The following is a 21,590-nucleotide window of genomic DNA, read 5'->3' as shown; positions in this document are numbered from 1 at the left end:
TTTTGAAAGATCTGCGGAGCACTAATAAAGATTTGTAAGTAGAAGCAAAATAAAAATCGACCCATCCTAATGTTCCCTCTAACCTTTTTTTTTTTTGTGGGCTGTGCACTGAAAAGTTCCTTTATGCAATGTTCAGAAGCAGTATAAACAATTGTGTGCTGTATTCTTAGGAACTCCCTCTTCCTTGTACATTGTTTTCCTGTGCACGTACAGCTTGCAGAGAACATTGACCCATCCTTAAAGCAGACTGCTGATGAGCGTGTGCTGTTGCTTCTAGTCTGCTCATCTTTACTGTTGCAAGGGCTGGAAAGAAACTGTCCTTAATTGGTATGCCCTGATAATGTCCTTTAACTGTAAAGTGGATAGTCTTCAAACAAGACTGCCTGAACTTAGTGTAGTTTTGTGCTAAATGCAGGCTAAAATGCTCTTGGCTGTGAAGTGTAAGGCAAATGGTTAGAATTTATAACTTTATTAAGGACCATCATTCTGGAGGTTGATTGCTGGGTTCTAGGAGAACAAGATTCCTAGTATGTTTTTTTAAATTTAGGGCTTATATTGGCCAGTCTGTCCAGGAAACTTCAGTATTAAAATCTGTATGCTGTTTAACCTGATCCATAACTAAATTTTGGTTGTAATTACTCCTTCCCTAGCTCTTCAGGAGGTATGTTAACATTTTGCTATCAAATTTGTATAATGTGATTCTTTGAGTAACTAGAGCATTTCTAATCAGGGAATATGCCTCTGCATTGTTGTATATGGGAGGAAGGGGGAATTGGAAGTGTTTTCTTTGGGGGGTGGGAGTAGGCTTTTAATAGGCTTTATGTGCAGGTATTTTACATTCCATAGTATGGGGAATAGAATACAAAATGTTCTGAGTCATGCAAGGTACCAAAATATTTAAATTCTTAATTTCTTGGGGGGAGTTGATCTTATTTTTAATGTCAAATTAGCTACAAATGAGGGTGTAATTGAACTACACTTATCTTCTCTAAACCAAAGGCTTTAAATTTTTTGCCACAAACCCATTCATGGCTTATTGCTAGTGCATACTTTTCCAATTTCAAACTAAATACCCTTAGGACAAGAGTTCTTATGGTTCATTTTAAAATTCTGAGCCTTTTCAGAAATTTTCTGGATCTGTCCATTAACTTGAAGCCACCTTACGGTGGCTAAGGATACCCCATAGCTACTAGAAACTAGGCCACGGCCGATTCAGACTTTGTTCTTAAATGTTTCCTCTCCAAGGCTGTGATAGTGCTGGAAGCAAATGCAATCTGTAACAGTGATTGATACCCTGTAGAGTACCTAACCTGCCAAGTATTAGCTTTCTTATGATTTCTGCTATGTACTGCCCACTGGTTCAGAAGAACTGTCAGTCCAGGTAGAAAGGGGCACTTTCTAATTTTCATTACTGTGTATATTTTGTTTTCTCTGAGGGCTAAAGTCCTGAAACTAGCTTTCTGTTGAGTAAAGTATAAATTGAGTGCACAACATTTAAATTGTGGTCCTGGAGGATGCATCACCTTAGCATTTCATGAATAGCGTCTCGTAGATTGGCTATGAACATATGCATATCAATCTGTCTGCTGTACCAATGTTAAGTTTGCCAGGCTTGGCTAGTGGCTTGAGCAGAAAGCTGTGAACAGACAATGTGGCTCTTATCTCTTCACCACCCTGTGCATTGTGACTTGAATCATTTTGATCTCCGCATGCCCTTGGTGTATAGGATATGAAATGAAGCTATTCTAGTCTGGGATTCCCTCTAATATTTTGTGTGGTACTGGTCAGCTTTAGGAAGTGTTGCTTGGGCAGCAGTAGCATTGACATATTTTGCTTGAGATGCAAGGCTGATGGGAAACATGGGATTATGTGGGTGGTGGAATTGTTTTCCTGTTTAAAAATGGGGTGCAGGAATTTGTCCGTGCACACACACCCACCATGGCTTGCAGTTTGTACAAAGTCAGAATTGAGTCTCTTGCAAATATCTAGGGTATTCATTCTTATGGTGTTAGTGTGGAAGGTATAAATGTTTGCAAACTATTAAGGGTTATGGGGGTAATAAAAGGGCACTTTGGTGTAGATATAATGCAAGTTTAGTTTGGGCACTTGTGTGCATTATCAAAAGGCAATGTATATGAAGATAGATTCAACTAACGAATTTTACTGGATTTGCCCAGATCAAAAACATCCCTTAAACATCTTTTGTTTGGGTCAGCAGGGCAGTCCAGTTATAAAACTCAGAATGCTCATCTCATTAAAAAAAAAAAGACCAATCTATTGAACATCAAGACTCAAATTTGAGAATATAGTTAGAACAGCATTTCCCAAACTTAAAAATCCATTTTAAGGCCTGGTTAAAATAAAACAAACTAACCTCCACTTAGCCTCTCCCTTTCCCCACTCTTTCCATGAACATCTACCATCCAACTTTCCCAAAATGGGTAAGTGACAGCTGGAGCTGTTGTGCTGGTATGTGCTGCAGATGATACATGTCCCCTGGGCCCTACACATGGGGTTATATAGTGATCCTGAGCAGGGGGGCAGTTGCAGGGTCTGCTGGCTTACAGGCCCAGTGCTGACTGCTGCTAATTTTGCAGGCTGGAGCAGAGATCTGGAAGAAGTTGGGCTGCAAGTGTCTGGAGGAGGGAGGATTGGCCTGTTGTGACTACCACTGCACCCTTCTACCCCTCCAAAAACCATTGCTTCTGTGATCCCATTTAGGGTAGTTAGCCACAGTTTGGGAACTTAATGCAATTATAGGCCAATGCCATAATGGTGCGAGTAAAACAAGCACTCATGATTGAGCTTCCGCTCTAACGCACGCTGACCCACCTTTCCTGGGCACGTGATTCAATATTAATGAGCTGCCACGGTAAAAAGGAGGCACTAGGGGAAACTGTGCATCCCTAGAACCTCCTTGCACAGGAAAGGTGGCTGTCAGTGCGAGTAGGAAACGGCTGGTCAGAGCGTCAGTTTTCTCCTGCTACCAGCACAATATACACAGCCTGGACTGTGTGTATATTGTAGGTATATATCGGGCACCCAGAAATTTTTTTTCACAACTTTTTTTTACATGATTCCGCTCGTAGTATTGTGGTGATACTAGCCAGCTCTGGGCTGGTGTAAAATTTGCAGAGTTGCAATGGGTGCATTGGCCGCGTGGGAAGTTTTTTGAATTGCGGGGATTAGCTAATAGCCTCCATCTACATGTACTTTACTTTACACACTCGATTGGACGCGTGTGTTGGATGCGCTAATCCCCGTATTCTATTGGGGGGTTATGTGCGTGTGTCCAAAATGTGCATTATGCTGTGCGCTGGCTGCGGCGCACGGTATTGCATGGGACTGTTAGTGGAGTCTAGGGAGCAGAGTGCATGGTAGCTTCCTTTACACAGGTCTTTACTCTTTTTTAATGGGCATCACTGCAGAAGCAATACAAGAACCACACGGACAGTAAAACAGGAAGCATTCTTTTGAAGTCGTAATTAACCGGCTGATATTACATGCAACTGCCTAAATAATGTGCAGGAATGAATGCCTCTGGGGGTAGACATTTGGTACTGGGAGTATCCAAATCTGCCTTTAGAGTTTGGAAACTTTTTATTAGCACATCTTGCATAAAAAATTTACAGTGGCTGCTGCTTGAGGGAGGGATTACATTAAGACTTTTGGGGAAAATTGCAATTTTAGTTGTAAAGCAAATACCCTAGTCCCTGCTCTGTGTATGAAGCACGTGTAGCTATTGCTGTTTTAAATCTACTTCCTGCCTCTAAGCTGTCCACCTAGGTGCAATCAGGGTTGGGGGAGGTGGAATTGGGATCTCTAACTTTGTGGGATATAATGCAAAAGGACCCCCCCTTTCCTGAAATGCTTACACCAGATGGGCCAGCAGTAAATGTATGTTTGCCTTATGAGGTCCAGTGGTGGCCTCTATCAGTTTCAGATATTTCACTGTTGTGCATTCATCATCTGGAATGTGATTATCCTGCTGTTTATCTTACATCCAGGTTGCCTAGTGTTTACAATCTTTTTTTTTTTTTTTTTTTTTTTTTTGGGGGGGGGATAGGGATACATTAAGTATATTTTCCCATTGATAGCAGGGCTGAATTAGCCATGCTGCATGGGAACTGTCAATCAGGCCTGGTAGGCGGAGCTTGTATAGTAGAATACAGAGCTTTGCTCTGTGCGACTGCACGTGCCTTCCCGCGCATCAGAACGGATTCTCCTCAGTCTGTTCTTTCCACACATGGGGCTTTGTAGTTCTCCTCAGTGAAGACAAGTAAAAAAATGTCAAAGATCGATCCGAGGCCGTCGGGCTTCAAGCCCTATTCATGTGGGAAAATCATGTCCATCACCGATGGACATGGATTTTTATCGGTGCTTAGGCGTGAACATGAACAGGCCTCTTGTCTCCACTGTGGCCGTATGTCCCCTCGAGCTAGGAGGCAGCGAGCTGCAAAGATTAAACAGCTTCAGGTGGCCGCCAGAGGGCTGTATGCTCCCCCTTCGGAAGCCTATTCCTCGCCAGGGCCTAGAAAAGAACAAGGCCCCGAAGGTAAGAAGGGCAGCCTCCATGAAGCTGTTGCAATTCTAGCACGGGGGCAGTTCAGAAAGGGGTGCATCGCCGTAAAGATTTGACGGCCTTGACGCCAAGGGAGCCCTCTGCCATCCGAGCAACGTGTCCCCCCCCCCCCCCCCCACCTCCACCGGCTTCGATGTCATCGGGGAAAAGCACCAGAAGGAGCACCAGGGGCAACGCGGCAAGCATCGGGAGAGGTGCATAGCGCGCCGGAGAAGCTGCATAACCCATCCGGAGCGACGCAGACAACGTCAAAAACTACGCGGGAGGCATCGAAGGAGTCACATAAAGCGCTGAAGTCGAATCATGGAGCGTCGACGCAGGCAGCATCTAAGATGCATGGAGTAATGGAGAAGGCGCATAAAGCGTAGACAAGGACGCATGGAGCATCAAAGGCTGTGTAAGCGTCAAAGTCGACACACGGTGCATCAAAGTCGATGCATGAATTTTCGACATCAACGCATAAGACGTCCAGATCGATGCAAGGAGCATCGGAGACCTCAGAAAAGAGGTCCAGATCACATAGCGCGGCGAGGACAGCGCGGGACCCACTGGCACCGAAGCAGACACTACAGAGATTGACTCACAAAGTGGGAGTGCCGCAAAGCATATTGAAAAAGGGACGGACTGGTTCTCCGCTGCACCAGTCATTTTTCCAGTCTCTTCGGAGATAAATTCCAAGGCGGTGGCCAAGATAAAGGATGTGGCGGTGCAATCTCTCACGCAACCGTCCTTATATCACCCACGACGAAAGTACTTCCCATCCGTCCGCAAACAACCATATCAGCGCAGACCGTTTAGACAGTATAATTCGTACCATCCTACTGCTTATGCTCAGCCTCAACACCCTCACCAGCAACAACTACAAAACAGGCGGGGTAGACCACTGGGTCCACGTCAACAAAGCCAACAATCAGTTTCATCCACTAAGACGCAGTCCTCTTTTTAGTGATACAACCACCACCACTGTAATTGCACCCACCAGGCAGAATCTAGTCTCGACTGCCAGAATGGGACAGAATAACAGATCAATGGGTTTTGGAAGTCTTAGAAGGGATACCAATTGCAATTTTCAATGACTCCGCAGATTCCTCACCTGCCAAATCGGATTATACCAAAACCCCAATTATTGAAGGAGATCCTATCCCTTCAACACAAACGGGCAATTCGCAACATTCCACTTCATGCCCGACAGTTTTTATTCACCATATTTCCTCATTCCCAAGAAATCAGGTGGCCAGAGACCGATCCTGGACCTCAGGGAGTTGAACAAGCACCTACACAAGGAAAAGTTCAAAATGGTGTCCCTAAAGAATATCCTACCACTCCTACAACCCAATGACTGGATGTGTTCCATAGATCTGAAGGATGCGTATACACACATACCTATCCACCCCTCTTCGTGGCAGTACCTGTCATTCCAGTACTAGAACAACCACTACCAGTATCAGGTGCTTCCTTTTGGGCTGACGGCAGCCCCCAGAGTGTTCACAAAGTGCATGGCAGTGGTGGTGGCACACTTACGAAAACTGGGCATTCGTATATTCCCTTATCTGGATGATTGGCTCCTTGGTAGCATCCAGCCCAGAGGTGCTCCACCAACTACAACAAACCATCCAGTGTTTGGATCGTTTGGGACTGATAATCAACTACACCAAGTCTACTCTCATACCCACACAGGTCCTACAGTTTATCGGGGCTCGACTGGATACCCAACAGTCCAGGGCCTTCTTACCAAGGGACAGAGCTGCGGAGATACGACATCTACTACGTTCTCTCCGATGCACTCACACCCACAGCACGTCAAGTCCTCACAATCCTGGGCCATATGGCAGCGGCCATATTCATAATCCCAAATACAAGGCTACACATGTGACGTCTGCAGTGGGGTTTAAAAAGACAGTGGACTCAATATTCATAATCGCTGTCAAACAGATTGACTCTCACCTCCGAGATGAGGAAGGACATAGACTGGTGCTCCAAAAGAAAACACTCACCAAGGGAGCGTTGTTCAATCCGCCATCACACAACATCCTGCTCACCACCAATGCCTGTCGCAAGGGCTGGGGAGCACATTTAGACCAGTTACAAATGCAGGGCTTTTGGTCCCCTACAGAACAGAATCTTCAGATCAATCTGTTAGAACTACGGGCGATAACATGCACTACATACATTCCTGCCCCATCTCTGGGCCATCGGGTAATGGTATACACTGACAAACAGGAGCCTATGTTCTATATAAACAAGCAAGGAGGGTCCAGTTTTTGGACCTTATGCGGGGAAACGATTCAGATTCTGGAACATGCTCATCGCAACTGCATCACAATACAAGCATCCTACCTGCTGGGAGTGGTCAACACTCGAAGACAAATTAAGCAGGGTTTTTCACCCTCACGAATGGGTGTTAAATCAAGAAGTGGTACGTACCATCTTAAACACATGGGAATGGCCAATGATTGACCTCTTTGCCACAGAACACAATGCACAAGTTTCTCACTTCTGTTCGCTCTGGAGCAGTCAACTAAGAGTAGCACAGGATGTGTTCCTAATTCAATGGACAGAACCACTGATGTATGCGTTCCCTCCGATCCCTCTCATCACAGACTATCCAAAAGTATATACTAGATGCAGCACAACTCATTCTAATAGCACCAGTGTGGCCCAGGCAACCTTGGTACACCTATCTTCTCCATCTGTCAACAGAAGATCTCATCACGCTACCAAACCAAGTAGACCTCTTAGCACAGGAAGGGGGAACCCTTCTTCAACCGATGTATGCCTCCCTTCACTTGACAGCATGGAGGCTGAATGGCTCTTATTGTCAGAAACCGCTATCTCAATAGAAGCGCAACAGATCCTCGTACAGTCAAGAAAACCATCTACACTTAGAAACTATGGATTTAAATGGAAAAGATACTCAACCTGGTGTGCCTCCAAGGGCTTAAACCCCATGAACTCTTGTTAGCCTATCTTCATACCTTGTATGTTGCAGCACTAGCAACTTCATCAATTAGAGTCCACCTCAGCGCTATTGCAGCATATCATAGACTGCACAAGGGTCAACAGATTTCGATCCACCCACTTATGCCAAGGTTCCTCAAAGGGATTCTTCATTTGTGCCCTCCAGTGGCTAAACCTCCTATTCCGTGGAATCTCAACATAATTCTGGAGCACCTCAGTTGCCTCCGTTCGAACCAATAGAATCAGCGCATATAAAGTACCTCACTTGGAAGGTGGTGTTTCTGGTTGCGGTAACCTCCGCTCGCAGAGTGAGCTAGCTTCAAGCATTGGTTCATTATGAGCCTTATCTACAATTTTTCCTTCTGATTGTGATTTCGCAGTTTCATTTACACCAATCCATAGAGCTACCAATTTTCTTCCCAAAACCTCATCAAAATGACTAAGACTGTTACATACCTTGAACTGTAAAAGAGCATTGGCGTACTACAAATCTAGAACAGACTCTACATCAAGACCATCTCAACTATTCGTTTCTTTTACCCAAATACGCTGGACCTTCTGGTTGCAAAGAGAACAATTTCCAGTTGGATTGCGCAATGCATTCAATTCTGCTACCAGAACAGAAATATACCTTGGTATCTACTCCAAAGGCCCATCAGGTACGGGCAATGGCGACCTCCATAGCGCATCTTCGCCACGTACCACCAGTGGATATTTGTAAAGCAGCAATTTGGTCGTCTTTACATACTTTCACATCACATTATTACTTAGATCAAACACGAGACACCAAATTAGGGACAACAGTCTTGCATTCTCTGACCTCTTAGGTTGCATTGGGACTATCCACCCCTCAGATCACGCATAAAGAAAAAAAGTTCATTGGGACCGCAGGAACAAGGTCTATATAGTGCATGATTGGGAGCTTGGGACTCCCATGACAACATGGCTAATTCAGCCCTGCTATCAACGGGGAAAAAGCAAGTTTGCTTACTATAAACTGTGTTTCCGTTTGATAGCAGGATGAATTTTCCATGCGGACCCTCCCACCTCCCTGGATAGCCAAACAGTTTTTCTACTTAATCACAGACTGAGGAGAATCCGTTCTGATGCGCGAGAATGCACGCACATAGCAAAGCTCTGTATTCTACTATACAAGCTCCACCTACCGGGCCTGATGGACAGTTCCTATGACAGCATGGCTAATTCATCCTGCTATCTATGGAAACACCTTTTACGGTAAGCAAACTTGCTCTTACTTGTTAATGGGGAAAATGTGTAATGTGCCAGCTTGGTTGGACATTTAAGCTGCTTGTCCTGGCAGATGTGTTAATTCATTGACAAAGGTGTGTGTTAGCCACCAGGTTTAAAAGAAGACCAGGATCCCAGGCGCAGTCCCATTTAGTGCTTTGTGAAACGTATCATGTGAGCACATTGCTTCCTGCACTGGGTTCAGAGCCTAGTCTGCAGTGCAACACCCTGGCTCTACTTAGTTTATGGACAGTGTGTGTGTGGGGGGCGGGTCCTTCAGTCCAGTCACTGAGGGATGGCAAGCAGTCTGGTCTTCAGCATTTCCATAGTGAGCATGCATTGCCTCTGTAGATATCTTGTGTATTCATTGTGGAGATCCTGAAGACCTGACCAGTTTGTAGCTCTCGAGGACCAGATGTGGGATCTCCCTCCCCTGCTTGTTACCATTTAAAATCTGGCAATGTCTTGCACGGAGGCTCATAACACAGAATGGCATGCAAGAGCTTGCATTAATGGCCAATTTCTTACATGAGAGAGCTTCTGCGGGTGGGGAGGCACTATATAATTGCTGTTGAAATTTCACTGCTTTATGCTACCTTTTTAAAAAAAATTTTTAAAAATTGAGCTCTTGGTAAAATTAATGCAAAAAAAAAAAGCAACCCTATCATTTTAAACTAGAACTTTTGAGAAGTTTAGGTTGGAATTGCCTCGCGTTCAACGAAGCCACATTGCATGGAAGTGCTGGGACTATAAATGCTATTGAACAAAAAAAAAGAGAAATTTCTGTACGAGCGTGACTTGTTGCCTTATTTTGCTGATCTAACATACGGTACCTTTTTTGTGTCCATATTGCAGACGGCAACTCCAAACTAACATGGCAGTCAGACTGTGTGATGTGGCTTCTCTGCTTAGAAGTGGTTCGTGGGCAGCAGAGCCTTGGACTGGGGTCTGTGGGATTTCTCTTAAATTCTGTAGGCTGCTTTTAACCTGTTAAAACTGTATGCCAGGACCATACCAAACCTGGGCCCCCCCCCCCCCATATGCTCCTGCTTTTTTTTCCAATAGAGCCAATTGGTAATTTTTGCAAAATCTACAAATTGAGTATCCACTTGTCGTGTTCGGAGGTGCTTCTGCTGCAGGGGCTGCCCTGACGGTAGCTCTTTTCATTTCAGCATGTTTCGAACTTGGCCTGTGTGGGACAAGAACTGCACTTAATTTTCTAGGTTAAGCTTTTTTTTTTTTTCAAAATATCTTGTGGACAAAGACTACTCAAGTTTTGGTATGGTCTATAATAAGGTTTTTTATTATGTATTTTTCCCCTAAGTCACACTAGAATCTTATGTGTAGTTAGATTTTTGGTTAATTTTGTGTTAAAAATATTGAAATACAAGTTACATTAAAATTGAGATTCATTTAAAAAAACAAAAACCTGTGGTGGGAGGTGGGCTAGAAAATATTTTCAAGTAATTAGTGGGGTTTTGTTCATTGTAGATTTTCATGCAAGTGTGTGTGTATATACGTGTATAGATATAGCTGTAGCAATATGCATTATTTGTAAAAGTGACACATTGGCATAATTTGTATTCAGAGCAGATGGTCCTGTAGCTGGGGAATACCATTATTTCCTCTCACACACACAGGGTACTGCAGCTGTTCACTTGAATGTTGGCTTAGGAGCTCATTCTTGCCACCTGAAACTTGAAAAAGTCCAATTAAATGAGGATTTGTTTTTGCGCTGACTAAACACTAGGCATGGATAGAAGCTAATAGGTATTCTTAAATTTTTAACCTGACCATTTAAAATGATCAGAGTGCATCACTTGTGACTCTCCAGTTCTGCAGAGCCTTTGAATGTTGCTTGCAGTAGCTCCTGCCTTAAGCTTTAATCAGCAAGAGTCTGTGCATGATTATAGTGGTGCTTCAAATGGCTTCTCAAGCATTCAGCCTCTAGGGTTACCGATGATGGTTTTGCTCATTAAGTGGGCTGTTTGAATTCCTGGAAGTCCCAGTTTTGCACACAGGAGCCCATGGGTTTTTGCTCCCCCCTGTCGGTACTGCAGCTTTCTGGACCGCAGCTAGCAGTGGGGATGCACATGTTGCCTTTTGGTGTCCCTTGCTTAATTTTTGATAAGAGATTTTACACTGTCGATGACTAATTCTGGTATGCTTTGTAGGGCATTGAGGCTGGCTCATTCTGGATTTTTTTTTTTTTGTTTTTGAAACACTCACCTCCCAACTCCTTGCACCAAGTGTATGAACTGAAGCTGGAACCCAGAGTTGTCTGTGCTGAGGTTAGCCTTGTGAGGATATTGGCTTTTGCCACTCCCTAGTTTGTGCACTAAACCTACCTCCATTTTGGTAGTGTGTGCTACCAACAAGTAGCATACCTTCATTGGAATTTGGTGCAAGTTATGCTACCACTGCAATATATAATTGTTTATACGGAAAAATTAGTATAAATGTTTTCATTTTTGCCTTCTGTGGGAAGCCTAGAGTCTCTTTCCAGTCTTATATGAATATGCCTTTTCTGTTGCCATACAAAACTTGGGTGAGTCACACTGTGCCTTTTCAGGTAACTTTGCCAATCTCACTTTCTTCCTTCCCCTGCTTAATGGAAGTCCTTTGCTACAAGCAACATTTGATTTGGAGTTCTTATTTTTAGCGCTCAAACTAGAATTGGGAGCCAGAACTGAAGACTTCAAAGGCAAAAAATGCAGCTGATCATTTTTATTTGCCAGCACATGAGCTAAGCCAAACATCCAAGTTGTACAGTCTTCTGTTATGCCAAATTGTGAAGCCTGTTAATGATCCTGCTTGAATAACTGATGTAACAAAAAGCTAAATTGTTTGTACAGTTGTATTTTTGTAGCAACTTTGCTTTTAGGGACTAGTTATGTGTACCTAGAGAGTCTGAAATGTTCAGAGACTAAAGAAGCATGGTGTTGAGATCCAGCCTCCGGGGGATAACCTAATTTTGATATAACTAGTGTGCTAAAATTTGCAAGCTGTATGGCGCTGAATGGCTGTCACTTTTTTAGCCTTTTGTCCTGTTACATTATGGCTGCAAGGCATTTGAACTCTGTAATTCTTATGCGACTTCAGTGGTTGCCCCGTTCACAAACGTTTTAGAATCATAAATTAAGAGAAATATAGAATGCACACCTTTTTAATGAAACTACCTCCGAGCAGTACAAACTCCTGCTGCACTTACTGTAGTCCGAGGTCCCATCAAGCAAGGTTCAGGTTGTGTGTGGCAATAGTTGATGCACAAAATATAAGTGCTGTTGCATGTTTAGAAAAATCAGCACTAAACTAAAGGGGACAGTGAGTATGAGGCACAAAGCCTCACCTCCAGGCAACCTAAATGGGTTCTTGTATGAGTTTTCCAAAAATGGTTTAAAGTGACTTGCTGCTCCTCTGATCTCCACCTTCCTGAGTGGCTGGATTTTGTCACTGATCCAAATGTGCCATAGCTTGTTGGAGCTTTAATAGTAGCAAGAGGGGGTGATGGGAAACGGGATGGTATTTTGAGGGAAGGTGAGATTGATCTGCCAGCTTTACTTTTTTTTTTAAGCTAATACAGCTTAAAATAGGATGTCACTTTTTTCAATTAGAGGTTTGGCCCTCTTGTGCCATTAGAGGATGGTGGGCTCTCTGTGCTTGACAACTGGCTCTCGAACTGCATACCCAACTAAGAAAAAAAGGTCTGAGGCTGTGTGCTGCTTTTTAAGTCCCTAGAACTGGTGATGTAAGTCCATTTCTTTATAGAACCCCGTTGCTCAGTTTCATCATGTATCAAAAATGAGCTGTTAAAGCCCTTGGCACTTATGACTATAACTGTTCTTCAAGAACACTTCTGGGTGGCTGATGTCTTATAATCTTGACTTTTAAAATGGGTTTTGTGTGTGCAGAATACGTGATTCTGTTAGGTAAAGGATTCAGTGGTCATGAGGGATTTTAATTGTGTAGCAGTACGGGAAAAGGAATCATGGCTACTCACAATTGGAACAGTGAGACGAACGGTCTGAGGAGACTTTCATGTATTCTGTTGTGTAATACAATTGGCAGCTTGTTTAAACGGGACTCGTGATGTGGCCACCGTAGCAGCAGCTGATTCAAACCCGTGTGGTTTGGAGGCGCTGCCTGGCTGCATTCAGGTCCTGCCTGGAACCTTTGGCCCCTCCCGAGTGGATGTGGGACTGGTGGATTTATCGAGTTTGCAGCAGTGTTGCCGCTGCAGAGAATTAGGTTTGAAGTGGCCCTCCCTTGGCTCAGCAGGAATGACCGTCCTGCTGATTGTTTGCAGGTCTGTATCATGTGATGAGAATGAGACCGGCTTAGGCAAAGCCATGAAATAAGGGCTGAAACACAAGGTGCACAGGAATTTGAATAGAATTAGATTTTAATTGCTGTAAATGTGTTTAATTACAAATAGCTCTTCCCCATACACACTTGTCTTTGGTATAACAGCAAAGGGCAGGATAACCAAATCCTCGCCTTCTCTTAATTTGTTCAATGCCAGCCTTCCTGTGCTGTATACCGAGGCTCTGATGCTTTCAGACTTCTGACCAGTGTAAGAAAACGCTAACCAAATGCCAGATACCACTTGAAACATTTACTGTAAAGCAAAACCTAAATCCTGGCTACTAAGATTTTTTTTAATCCAGTTCCTTTCCCGTTGCAGCAGCCCTGATAGGTGGTCCGACAAGCAAGGTTTTTTGCTTCCTGGAACTTTCATGTGCAGTTGCATTTGATATTGAACCCTCATCTATTTCCTTCTTCATACACAATTTAATATAATTCTAGATTAATACCTTCTGTTGAACCAGCAATAAAGATGTAGTACAGTGTTTCTTAGCCAGGAAAAGTCACCTCTGCCCAGATGCTCAGATCCAGACCAGCACCTTGGTGCTGCTCTCGTTCTATAACAGCAGTAAGACACCAGCGGTGAAATGTGCAGGAGTACCTTTTTGAGAGCGTGTAATCATGCATGCCGCCTCCTCTAGCTACAGCATGAGTTCCAGAGCATGGCAATTTAATGGATAGCTGGGCCCCACTTTGTGCAGCAGATGCATTGCACATAGCTCCTCACCTTTCATTTCCAGCCTCTGTCTGATCCCCCCCCCCCCCCCCCCCAGCTGAGTAAGATGTGGAGAGCACACTGAGCCCTGTGTGTGGCTCATTTTGAGTTTTGCGAGCAGCAGTTGGAGCAGCTCTGGTTGCCATATGATGCAACAAAGAATTAGGATAACTGCCCACACCATGTCAACTCATCCATTCTCTTGCACTTATATATAGATGGAGCTGCTCCATTATGACAGGTTAATGTCTCAGCTCCATCCTTCCTTTCTCTTAATTTGGGAGAGATTGGCAGGGCTTTCAGTATTTTCCATGGCTCTTCTTTTAGCCATATGAATTCTCATATCCTTGCTGCAGGTTCAGTGGAGGTTAATTTGCCACGCAACGTTTTTAATGTAGGTGTGTCTTGGACTTGAAAAGGTTGGGAAACACTGTAGTAGGTGGGTTTCTGAGACGAGTCAAGTCAATTAGAAACTGCAAGCTGAAGGGGACAAGCATTTAAGTATATAGAGCATGTTGGGTGGAAGATGGTGCTGTTGCCTGAAGACCTCTACAATGGGAGTTCTGCTCTACATTTCTCTGACTGCAAGGCCCAAAGAAGCATTTTGTATTGATGAAGGGACCTGTTTGCCCTCGAGCCCAAGTACTGCAGTTCTCTGTGAATCTGTTTAACTCCATTTAATTTTGTTAGTATTTAATACTAAGGAACTTCTTACCACTTGTAAAAAAGCAATATGCTGCTGCCTCAAACTTCTACCTATGGCATGTGCAGCTAATGTTAGTGCTTGTATCTTATTGTAGCCTTCCTTTATTCCATGTGCTCCACCAGCTATTAGATTTGATGGGACTTGCTCTTAAATCAGTAAGTGCAGCAGGAACATACGCTCCTCAAAGGCAACATGTAGAAACTTTTTCAAAAATTGGCTTCAAGCAGAGTGCAAGAGATTTTATTCACATTAATGGTGCATTACTCTTTGATTTTATATCATTGCTTTAAATTGCAAGCTGAAGAATCTGGGTTGCAGTAATCAATCCTGATCTGATGTTTCTTCCCCCAGTATGTTCTAAAAACTTCAATCTCTGCAGTGTTGGCTTTCAATTTTGATGCCGGGGCATTTGTGCTGTTCACAAAAACAGGATTGGTTAAAAATAGCTCCATTATCAACAGCATGCTTTTTAAGTATTTTGGACGTTTTTATCCAAATAGTCACAAATTGTGATCAATTAAAATGCTGATGGGTTAGCAAATTTTCTGAACTAATTTTAGAGGCTGTAATGACATTGGCAGGAGTTGTGTGCATGTAAATAGAAGCCTGAAGTTCTCGGGATGTAGCTAGGAAGCTGTGAGGTATGAATTCTGACAGCTTTGTTTTTTTTCTTTTTGTATTTTAGCAGGTCATTGCTGCCATGGAAACACAGCTGTCTAATGGGCCAACATGCAATAACACGGCCAATGGTCCGACCACCATAAATTGCTCGTCGCCAGTTGATTCTGGGAATACAGAGGACAGCAAGACAAACTTGATAGTCAACTACCTTCCCCAGAACATGACCCAGGAGGAGCTGAAGAGTTTGTTTGGGAGCATTGGTGAGATAGAGTCCTGTAAGCTAGTGAGAGACAAAATAACAGGTACGGTGCTGGGTGAAATCACCTTTGTAGCATTGGAGGAGGAGAGGGTTTCTTCTAAATGTGCTCTTTTGTTTTGTACAAGGTCCCTGCCCCCATTCAGTGTCTCTATCTTTACATTATGTACTTGCATGCTTGACTTGGGGAAGCTGGAAGAAAGAGCTGCACCCAAGTGTTTTTAGAGTCTTATAAATATCTGTGCCCACCCATCCTTCACCCAAAGCTCTTTTACAGTATAAGGTGAAAGAGAGGTCCTGGGACCGTTTATGCTTGATTTTGGAGCACAGGGGAAACTAGTCTTAGAATCACCCGTTCTGAATCGCACGAGGTGGCCGGCTCTGACATGTTGGAGGTCCGGCGGAAGGCTAAATGCATGTCTGGTGCGATGGGGGATAGTGGTGTGCATGCCTGGTAGGAATTGATGACAAAGGAAAGAGACCAGAGTAAGGTTGAAGAGAGGGAAGGTAGTGCAGATTGAATGGTAGAAATGATGGGTTTATTTACCTTGCGACATGAGTCGCATGGCCTGCAGATATCTTCTTGTTAGAGCCCCTTTTTAAATCTTCCCTCTAATCTGGCACCGTTCCAGTATATAGCACCATTGTATTGTGACTTTATTTTTGGAAGTTACACAAATTCCAGAGTGAAGGATAAGGATGATTCAAATGGTCATTTTTCTGACTTTTATTTATTTGCCTTAGCTCCACTTATTGTGTAATCACATAAAAGGGGGATGTTAGGAAGTACTATCTTGTTGTAAATGCCCCTTCCTAAAGGTGGTAAATTGGCTGAAGAACACTTCATTGGGAAATGTTACTGGGAGTTTAGCACAGTGCTTTCTCTTGCTGATGTTGAAGTGAGTTGTAGTGAGTAAGAGCCTAGGAGGACATATAAAACTTTCTTCTAGGCAAATATTTCAGTTCAGAGGGTTCTCCAAGGACAATCAGGATGTTGGTCCTCACACATGGGTGACATCAGATGGAGCCCTGATGCAGAAAACTTATGTATCACTGAGCATGCCCAGCATTCCCTATACCACACATCCACATGGGGGTCCCTTGCAGCCTCTTTCCATGGAGCTGGTAAGCATTACTGTGAGTGAGCTAACCTTTGTGTTTTGGCCTTGTGGAAAACTGTTTTTTTTCCGTTATTCACGGGGTTTTTTTCTCGTTCCGTTGCTGGGTTCCTCTGTGCCTTTCCATAGTGTCTTCTAGTCAGGATTTTTGGAAACTTGGGTTTCTTTTCAAGGTAGACTTCCCCCATGGCAGTGGTACATTGGTACCAGCTGCCTATAAAACTCCCCATTGCCATCGTCTATTAGTGTCCCTTTTGTCCTTCATGGCCACTTCTGGTTTTCAACGATGCACCTGGTTTCTGAGGACTGTCCATTACGGATACACACCAGATGTGTCCTTTTGCCTAGGGGCATCATATATCTGCAGTTGCCTCTTATGTGCCCAAATGATATTGAAGGGACATAGACTTTGACTCATTAGGATGGAGCAACTCTTCAGGTCAAAGTCCGAGCCATCAGCATTGGTGGCATCAGACCAAGGAGCTGCACTGACGGTCACCAAGCCATCAACATCCACAGGATTGTCTGTTCTGTTGGTGCCGGAGACCAACCATCCTCAATCTCCAAGCATTGGAAGGACTTGACCAAGCATTGAGGGAAGCCGAAGAAGCATTGGTCCCAGTCAATGCACCAGCTTCTGCTGCAATTTCCCTGAAGTGACCTCCTTGGCGTAGTGCCAATCCTCCAATGCCAGGGACCAGTCTCCCTCAGTCCTGATGCCAGTGACCGATCCAACTCAAGGGTCTGAGGAAGATATGGCTACCCCTCCTTCCTCCCAGTTGGTCTTGGCATCAACAATGTTTGAGCTGGAGTGTAGAGTCCAGCTAGTGATGAACCAGGTGCTGCAGGGTTTCAGTCCTGTACACCAGACCTGGTACTACCCGTCCTTGTACCGCTTCTAGAAAAGCTGTGTGCACATCATTGCATTACTGACCCAGCTGGTTTCTGTTCCTGGGACAGCATTGGTGCCCAGCAGAGCACCAAGGCCTCCCCCCTACTGATATGGTGGTTGCTAGGTCCTCCGAAGAGGAAGCGCCACTAAGGCCAGTGGAGATTCCAAGACTTGCTGCCCCCACCCCCTGTCCAGTTTTACTGGTGCCTTACTGGATGTAGGCTGAGTACCTAGGGACCCATAGCAAGGGAGAGGAACCCTATGTTCCCTGGGGGGATGAGGCTTTGGAGTTCTCCTCTGAAGGCTCCTAGGGTCTCCCGTCAGATCCTTCTCCAGAGGAGCAAAGGAAGTCTCTTCCTGAGGAATCACTTGCAGGTTTTGTGAGGGTGATGGTAGAATCCATCCCATTTCAGTTGTTGATAGAGGATGATGCCAGGCAAAAAATGCTTGAGATCCTCCAGTTCGTGGGGCCTCCTAAGACTGTGATGGTCTGATACATAAGATCCTTAAGGGAGGGGCTGCTGAGGATATGGGACCCCCCTCACAGTGCCTCCTGTCAATAAGAAGGCAGACAGGGTCTACCTAGTCCAGAAGGCTGCCAGATTTGACTGGGCATGTGATTTCCCTGGGCACATGATTCCCCTCTTGCAAAAAAGGGACTGGCTATGCTCCCTTCTTGCTCGCAAGAAGTAACTCCAATTTGTTGTGGGAAAACGGCACTTCCAGTACATGGTGTTGCTGTTTGGGCTCACGTCAGCCCCATGGGTCTTCACAAAATGCTTAGCAATGGGGTGGCACATCTCCGCAGGCTGGGGGGTGCACGTTTTTCCATATCTGGACAAGTGACTGGTCAAGAACACATCTCAGGCAGGGGCCACCAAGTCCCATGTACTTGACCATCTGGGTGTTGGAGTCACTAGGGTTTGTTCTCAACTACCCAAAGTCCCATCTCAGTCCATCACTTCAATTGGGCTTCAAAGGAGCCCTGCTAGACACGGCTCAGGCCAGGGCCTTCCTGCCTTGCCGGAGGGCCATCACCTTGACATCGCAGCAGATATCGAACAGATCCAGCAGGTATCAGCTTTATACTTGTTGAAGTTGTTGGGCCATATGGCTGCAACCATCCAGGTCACTCCATGGCGCACTTACACATCTTCACAGCCCAATGGACCCTGAGGTCAGTGGTGCCAGGCCACTCAGCTTCCAGGATTGTATGTCTCCCAGTCCCTCTGAGACTCGTGAGGGTGGCAGGTACTTTCAGATCTACAATGGGGGATCTGGTTTTGAAGTCCCCATATCCAAATTGCCCTAGCCACAGATGCATCCACCTGGGGTGGGGAGCTCTTGTAGATGGGCTCTGTATCCAGGGTCTCTGGTCTGCCCAGGAATGGCTCTCTTCAAATCAACTTCCTGGAGCTTTGGGCAATAAGGCATGCGCTATGGGCTTTCAGAGATTGGCCATCCAACATAGTTGTCCTGATCCACACAGACAACCAAGTAGCCATATGGTATGTCAACAAGTAGGGAGGTATGGGTCGTACCATCTGCCAGTAAGCAGTCCATATCTGGTCATGGGCCTTGTCTCCATGGGATGGTGCTCAGGGCCATATACCTGGCCAGGGCTGAGAACGTGGTAGGGACAGGCTGAGTCAAACCTTCAGACTCCACAAATGGTCCCTGTACTAGAGGATAGCAAACCAGATATTCTGTCTTTGGGGAAACCTTGCTGTAGATCTATACGCATTGCCTTGCAATAGGAAGGTGCCTTGGTTCTGCTCCCTGTACAGGTCAGAATGCAAACCAGCCTCTGCCCTTGCCCATCATTGGGGCAAGGATCTTCTGTATGCATATCCTCAGATTCCCTTAGTGGCAGTGTCTTGAAGCTTCATGAGGGGACACAGGGACTTTGATTCTCATAGCGCCTCATTGGCCAAGACACTTATTGTTTCCACTCTGTCTATCCAGATACCAATCAGTGTGGGGACTTCTCTGGATCTCATTACAGAAGATCAAGACATGCTTTGGCATCCCAACTCCAAGCATTGTTGCTCACAGCCTGAATGTTGAGAGATTAATCCTGCAGCCGCTTGATCTTTTCAGAGGATGTCTCTGGTCCTGGTAACTTCCAGAAAGCCTTCCATTAAAGTCCTATGGACTGAAGAGGATGTTTTCCGTGTGAGCAGAAGGCCCTAGATCTGTTCACCTGCCCCACACAAACTACTTGATTACCTTCTATACTTGTTGGAAGCTGGTTTAGACACTAATCTCATTAGTTTCTTAGTGCAATTGACGAATACCATAATTTAGGTGGCATGCCCATCTCTATTCAGCTTGTACATTTCATTCAAGGCCTGCTTCAGTTGAAGCCTCCCCCTAAGGTTTCCCACTGTGACGTGGGATCTCAGTGTGATATTAGCTTAGCTGATGAAAGCTCCTTTTGAGCTGCTTCATACCTATGACCTGAATTACCTGACATGGAAGGTTATATTTTTGGTGGTTACTTCAGTGCACAGGGTCAGTGAGCTCCAGGCCTTAGTAACTTATCCACCTTAACACTAAGTTTTATCATGATAGGGTGGTCTTGCGTATGCACCCTAAGTTCCTACCTAAGGTGGTGACTGATTTCAATCTTAACCAGTCAGTCACCCTGCCAATATTCTTTCCCAGGGCCCATTCACACAAAAGGTGAACGAGCACTGTACAATTTTGGCTGCAAGTGAGCCTTAACCTATCTGGAGCAGAGAGAAGCCCATACAGTCCATCCCACTTTTTGTTTCTTTTGACAAGAATAGGTTGGGCAAGGCTGCTGCCAAACAAATACTATTCAGTTGGCTAGCAGATTGCATCTCCTGTTATGCCCTGGCAGGGACTGCATCTTGGTCATGTTAAGGCTCATGACAGCATTGTGGCCCCACTTGCGGGCAGTTCCCGAGGAGATCTGCAAGACTGCAACATGGAATTCTCACCGCACATTCACATCTCATTGCTGTCTGGATAAGGATGGCCAATGCAACAGGTTCTGCCATGCTGTCCTTCGGAACCTGTTTGAGGTGTAGAACCAACTCTCCCAACCTAGGGCCAGTTCAGGTTCAGGCTGTCTCCCTCTCTGTTAACAGCACTGGTGTTGTGCCTGTTCCCTTTTTGTGTTTTGTGGCAGCCTGTAGCTAGGTATTCACCCATGTGTGAGGACTACTATCCTGCTTCTCCTCAGAGAAAGTTGTTTACCTGTATCAGGTGTTCTCAGAAGACAGCAGGGTGTTAGTCCTCATGAAACCTGCCTGCCACCCTGTGGAGTTGGGTTTCTATTTTCATTTAATTATAATTGTTATAAGACTGGAGGTGGACCCCGCGTGGGTGGGTAGTATAGGGCATTTTGGGTATGCTCGTTAGTCAGTTTTAGAAACTTTGACAAGTTTTATGCATCGGGGCTCCATCTGTCACCCAGGTGTGAGGGCTAACATCCTGCTGAACTTGGAGAACACGAGTTACAGGTAAGCAACTCTGCTTTATTTTAGCAGGGTTATCAGTACATTGGATGCCTCTAAATTCCAAGCTACAAGCTGTGGCCTTCACATACTCGTTTTGAAGTTCTGGGTTTGAGAAAATAATTGCCTGTTTTCATTGGTTAGGTGTTGCACAAAATTTGTAATATCTGTAAGCTGAGTCCCCAGTTTCCTGCAATGCTGCACTAAGGGCTGCAGAATTGGCTAGCTTTGGCCAAATTACTGTAGGAGACCAGGGCTATGGGAAGAAGCAGTGGGTGTTGCATTGCCCTTGGAAGAGAAGTGATAGTGGGAAGGCATACTGCTTACCTTTGGTTCCCCTCCCAAATCCCTTCACTCTTCATGTCAGGAAACATTAAGATGACTGGCTTTGCAGCATCAGGGATCTGACTATTAAGTTTCAAACCACAAGGTTTAAAGCATGATATTCAAGCCCTGGCAGTAGTAGACAACACAGCCTGAGGTGCTGTAAGGCTTCTTTTTATCCTATTTTCCTGACATCGAGGGTGAGAAGGGATTAGGTGTTGGGGGGGGGGGGGCGGGGGGAGGTAGTGCACCCAGTTGAGCGAGATGAGGGTAGGGTGGGGGAGGAATCATAGTGGTAGTGGAGGGGGGGGGGCAGTGAA

The 21,590-nt window shown here is 45.0% G+C and overlaps 1 protein-coding gene across 27 annotated transcripts in view; it reads left to right on the top strand.

Annotated features, from left to right (window-relative positions):
• ELAVL2 (ELAV like RNA binding protein 2) overlaps nucleotides 1-21,590 on the top strand; it is a 462,154-nt gene that overhangs the window by 139,455 nt on the left and 301,109 nt on the right. For 12 of the 27 annotated variants that reach the window (XM_029606073.1, XM_029606176.1, XM_029606172.1 and 9 more), the window contains 2 exons: nucleotides 9,644-9,734; nucleotides 15,260-15,497. In XM_029606073.1, coding sequence (XP_029461933.1) covers nucleotides 9,663-9,734; nucleotides 15,260-15,497 — 310 coding nt within the window. In that variant the 5' untranslated portion in view covers nucleotides 9,644-9,662. Of the gene's footprint in view, nucleotides 1-9,643; nucleotides 9,760-15,259; nucleotides 15,498-21,590 lie in introns of all 27 variants that reach the window. The other 15 variants (XM_029606016.1, XM_029606163.1, XM_029606145.1 and 12 more) reach the window with 2 other exon arrangements.

The sequence above is a fragment of the Rhinatrema bivittatum genome, chromosome 1 (assembly GCF_901001135.1).
Source record: "Rhinatrema bivittatum chromosome 1, aRhiBiv1.1, whole genome shotgun sequence".
Lineage (NCBI taxonomy): Eukaryota > Metazoa > Chordata > Amphibia > Gymnophiona > Rhinatrematidae > Rhinatrema > Rhinatrema bivittatum.
The sequence above is the reverse complement of the archived record's forward strand: the minus strand, read 5'-3'. Positions and strand labels throughout refer to the sequence as shown.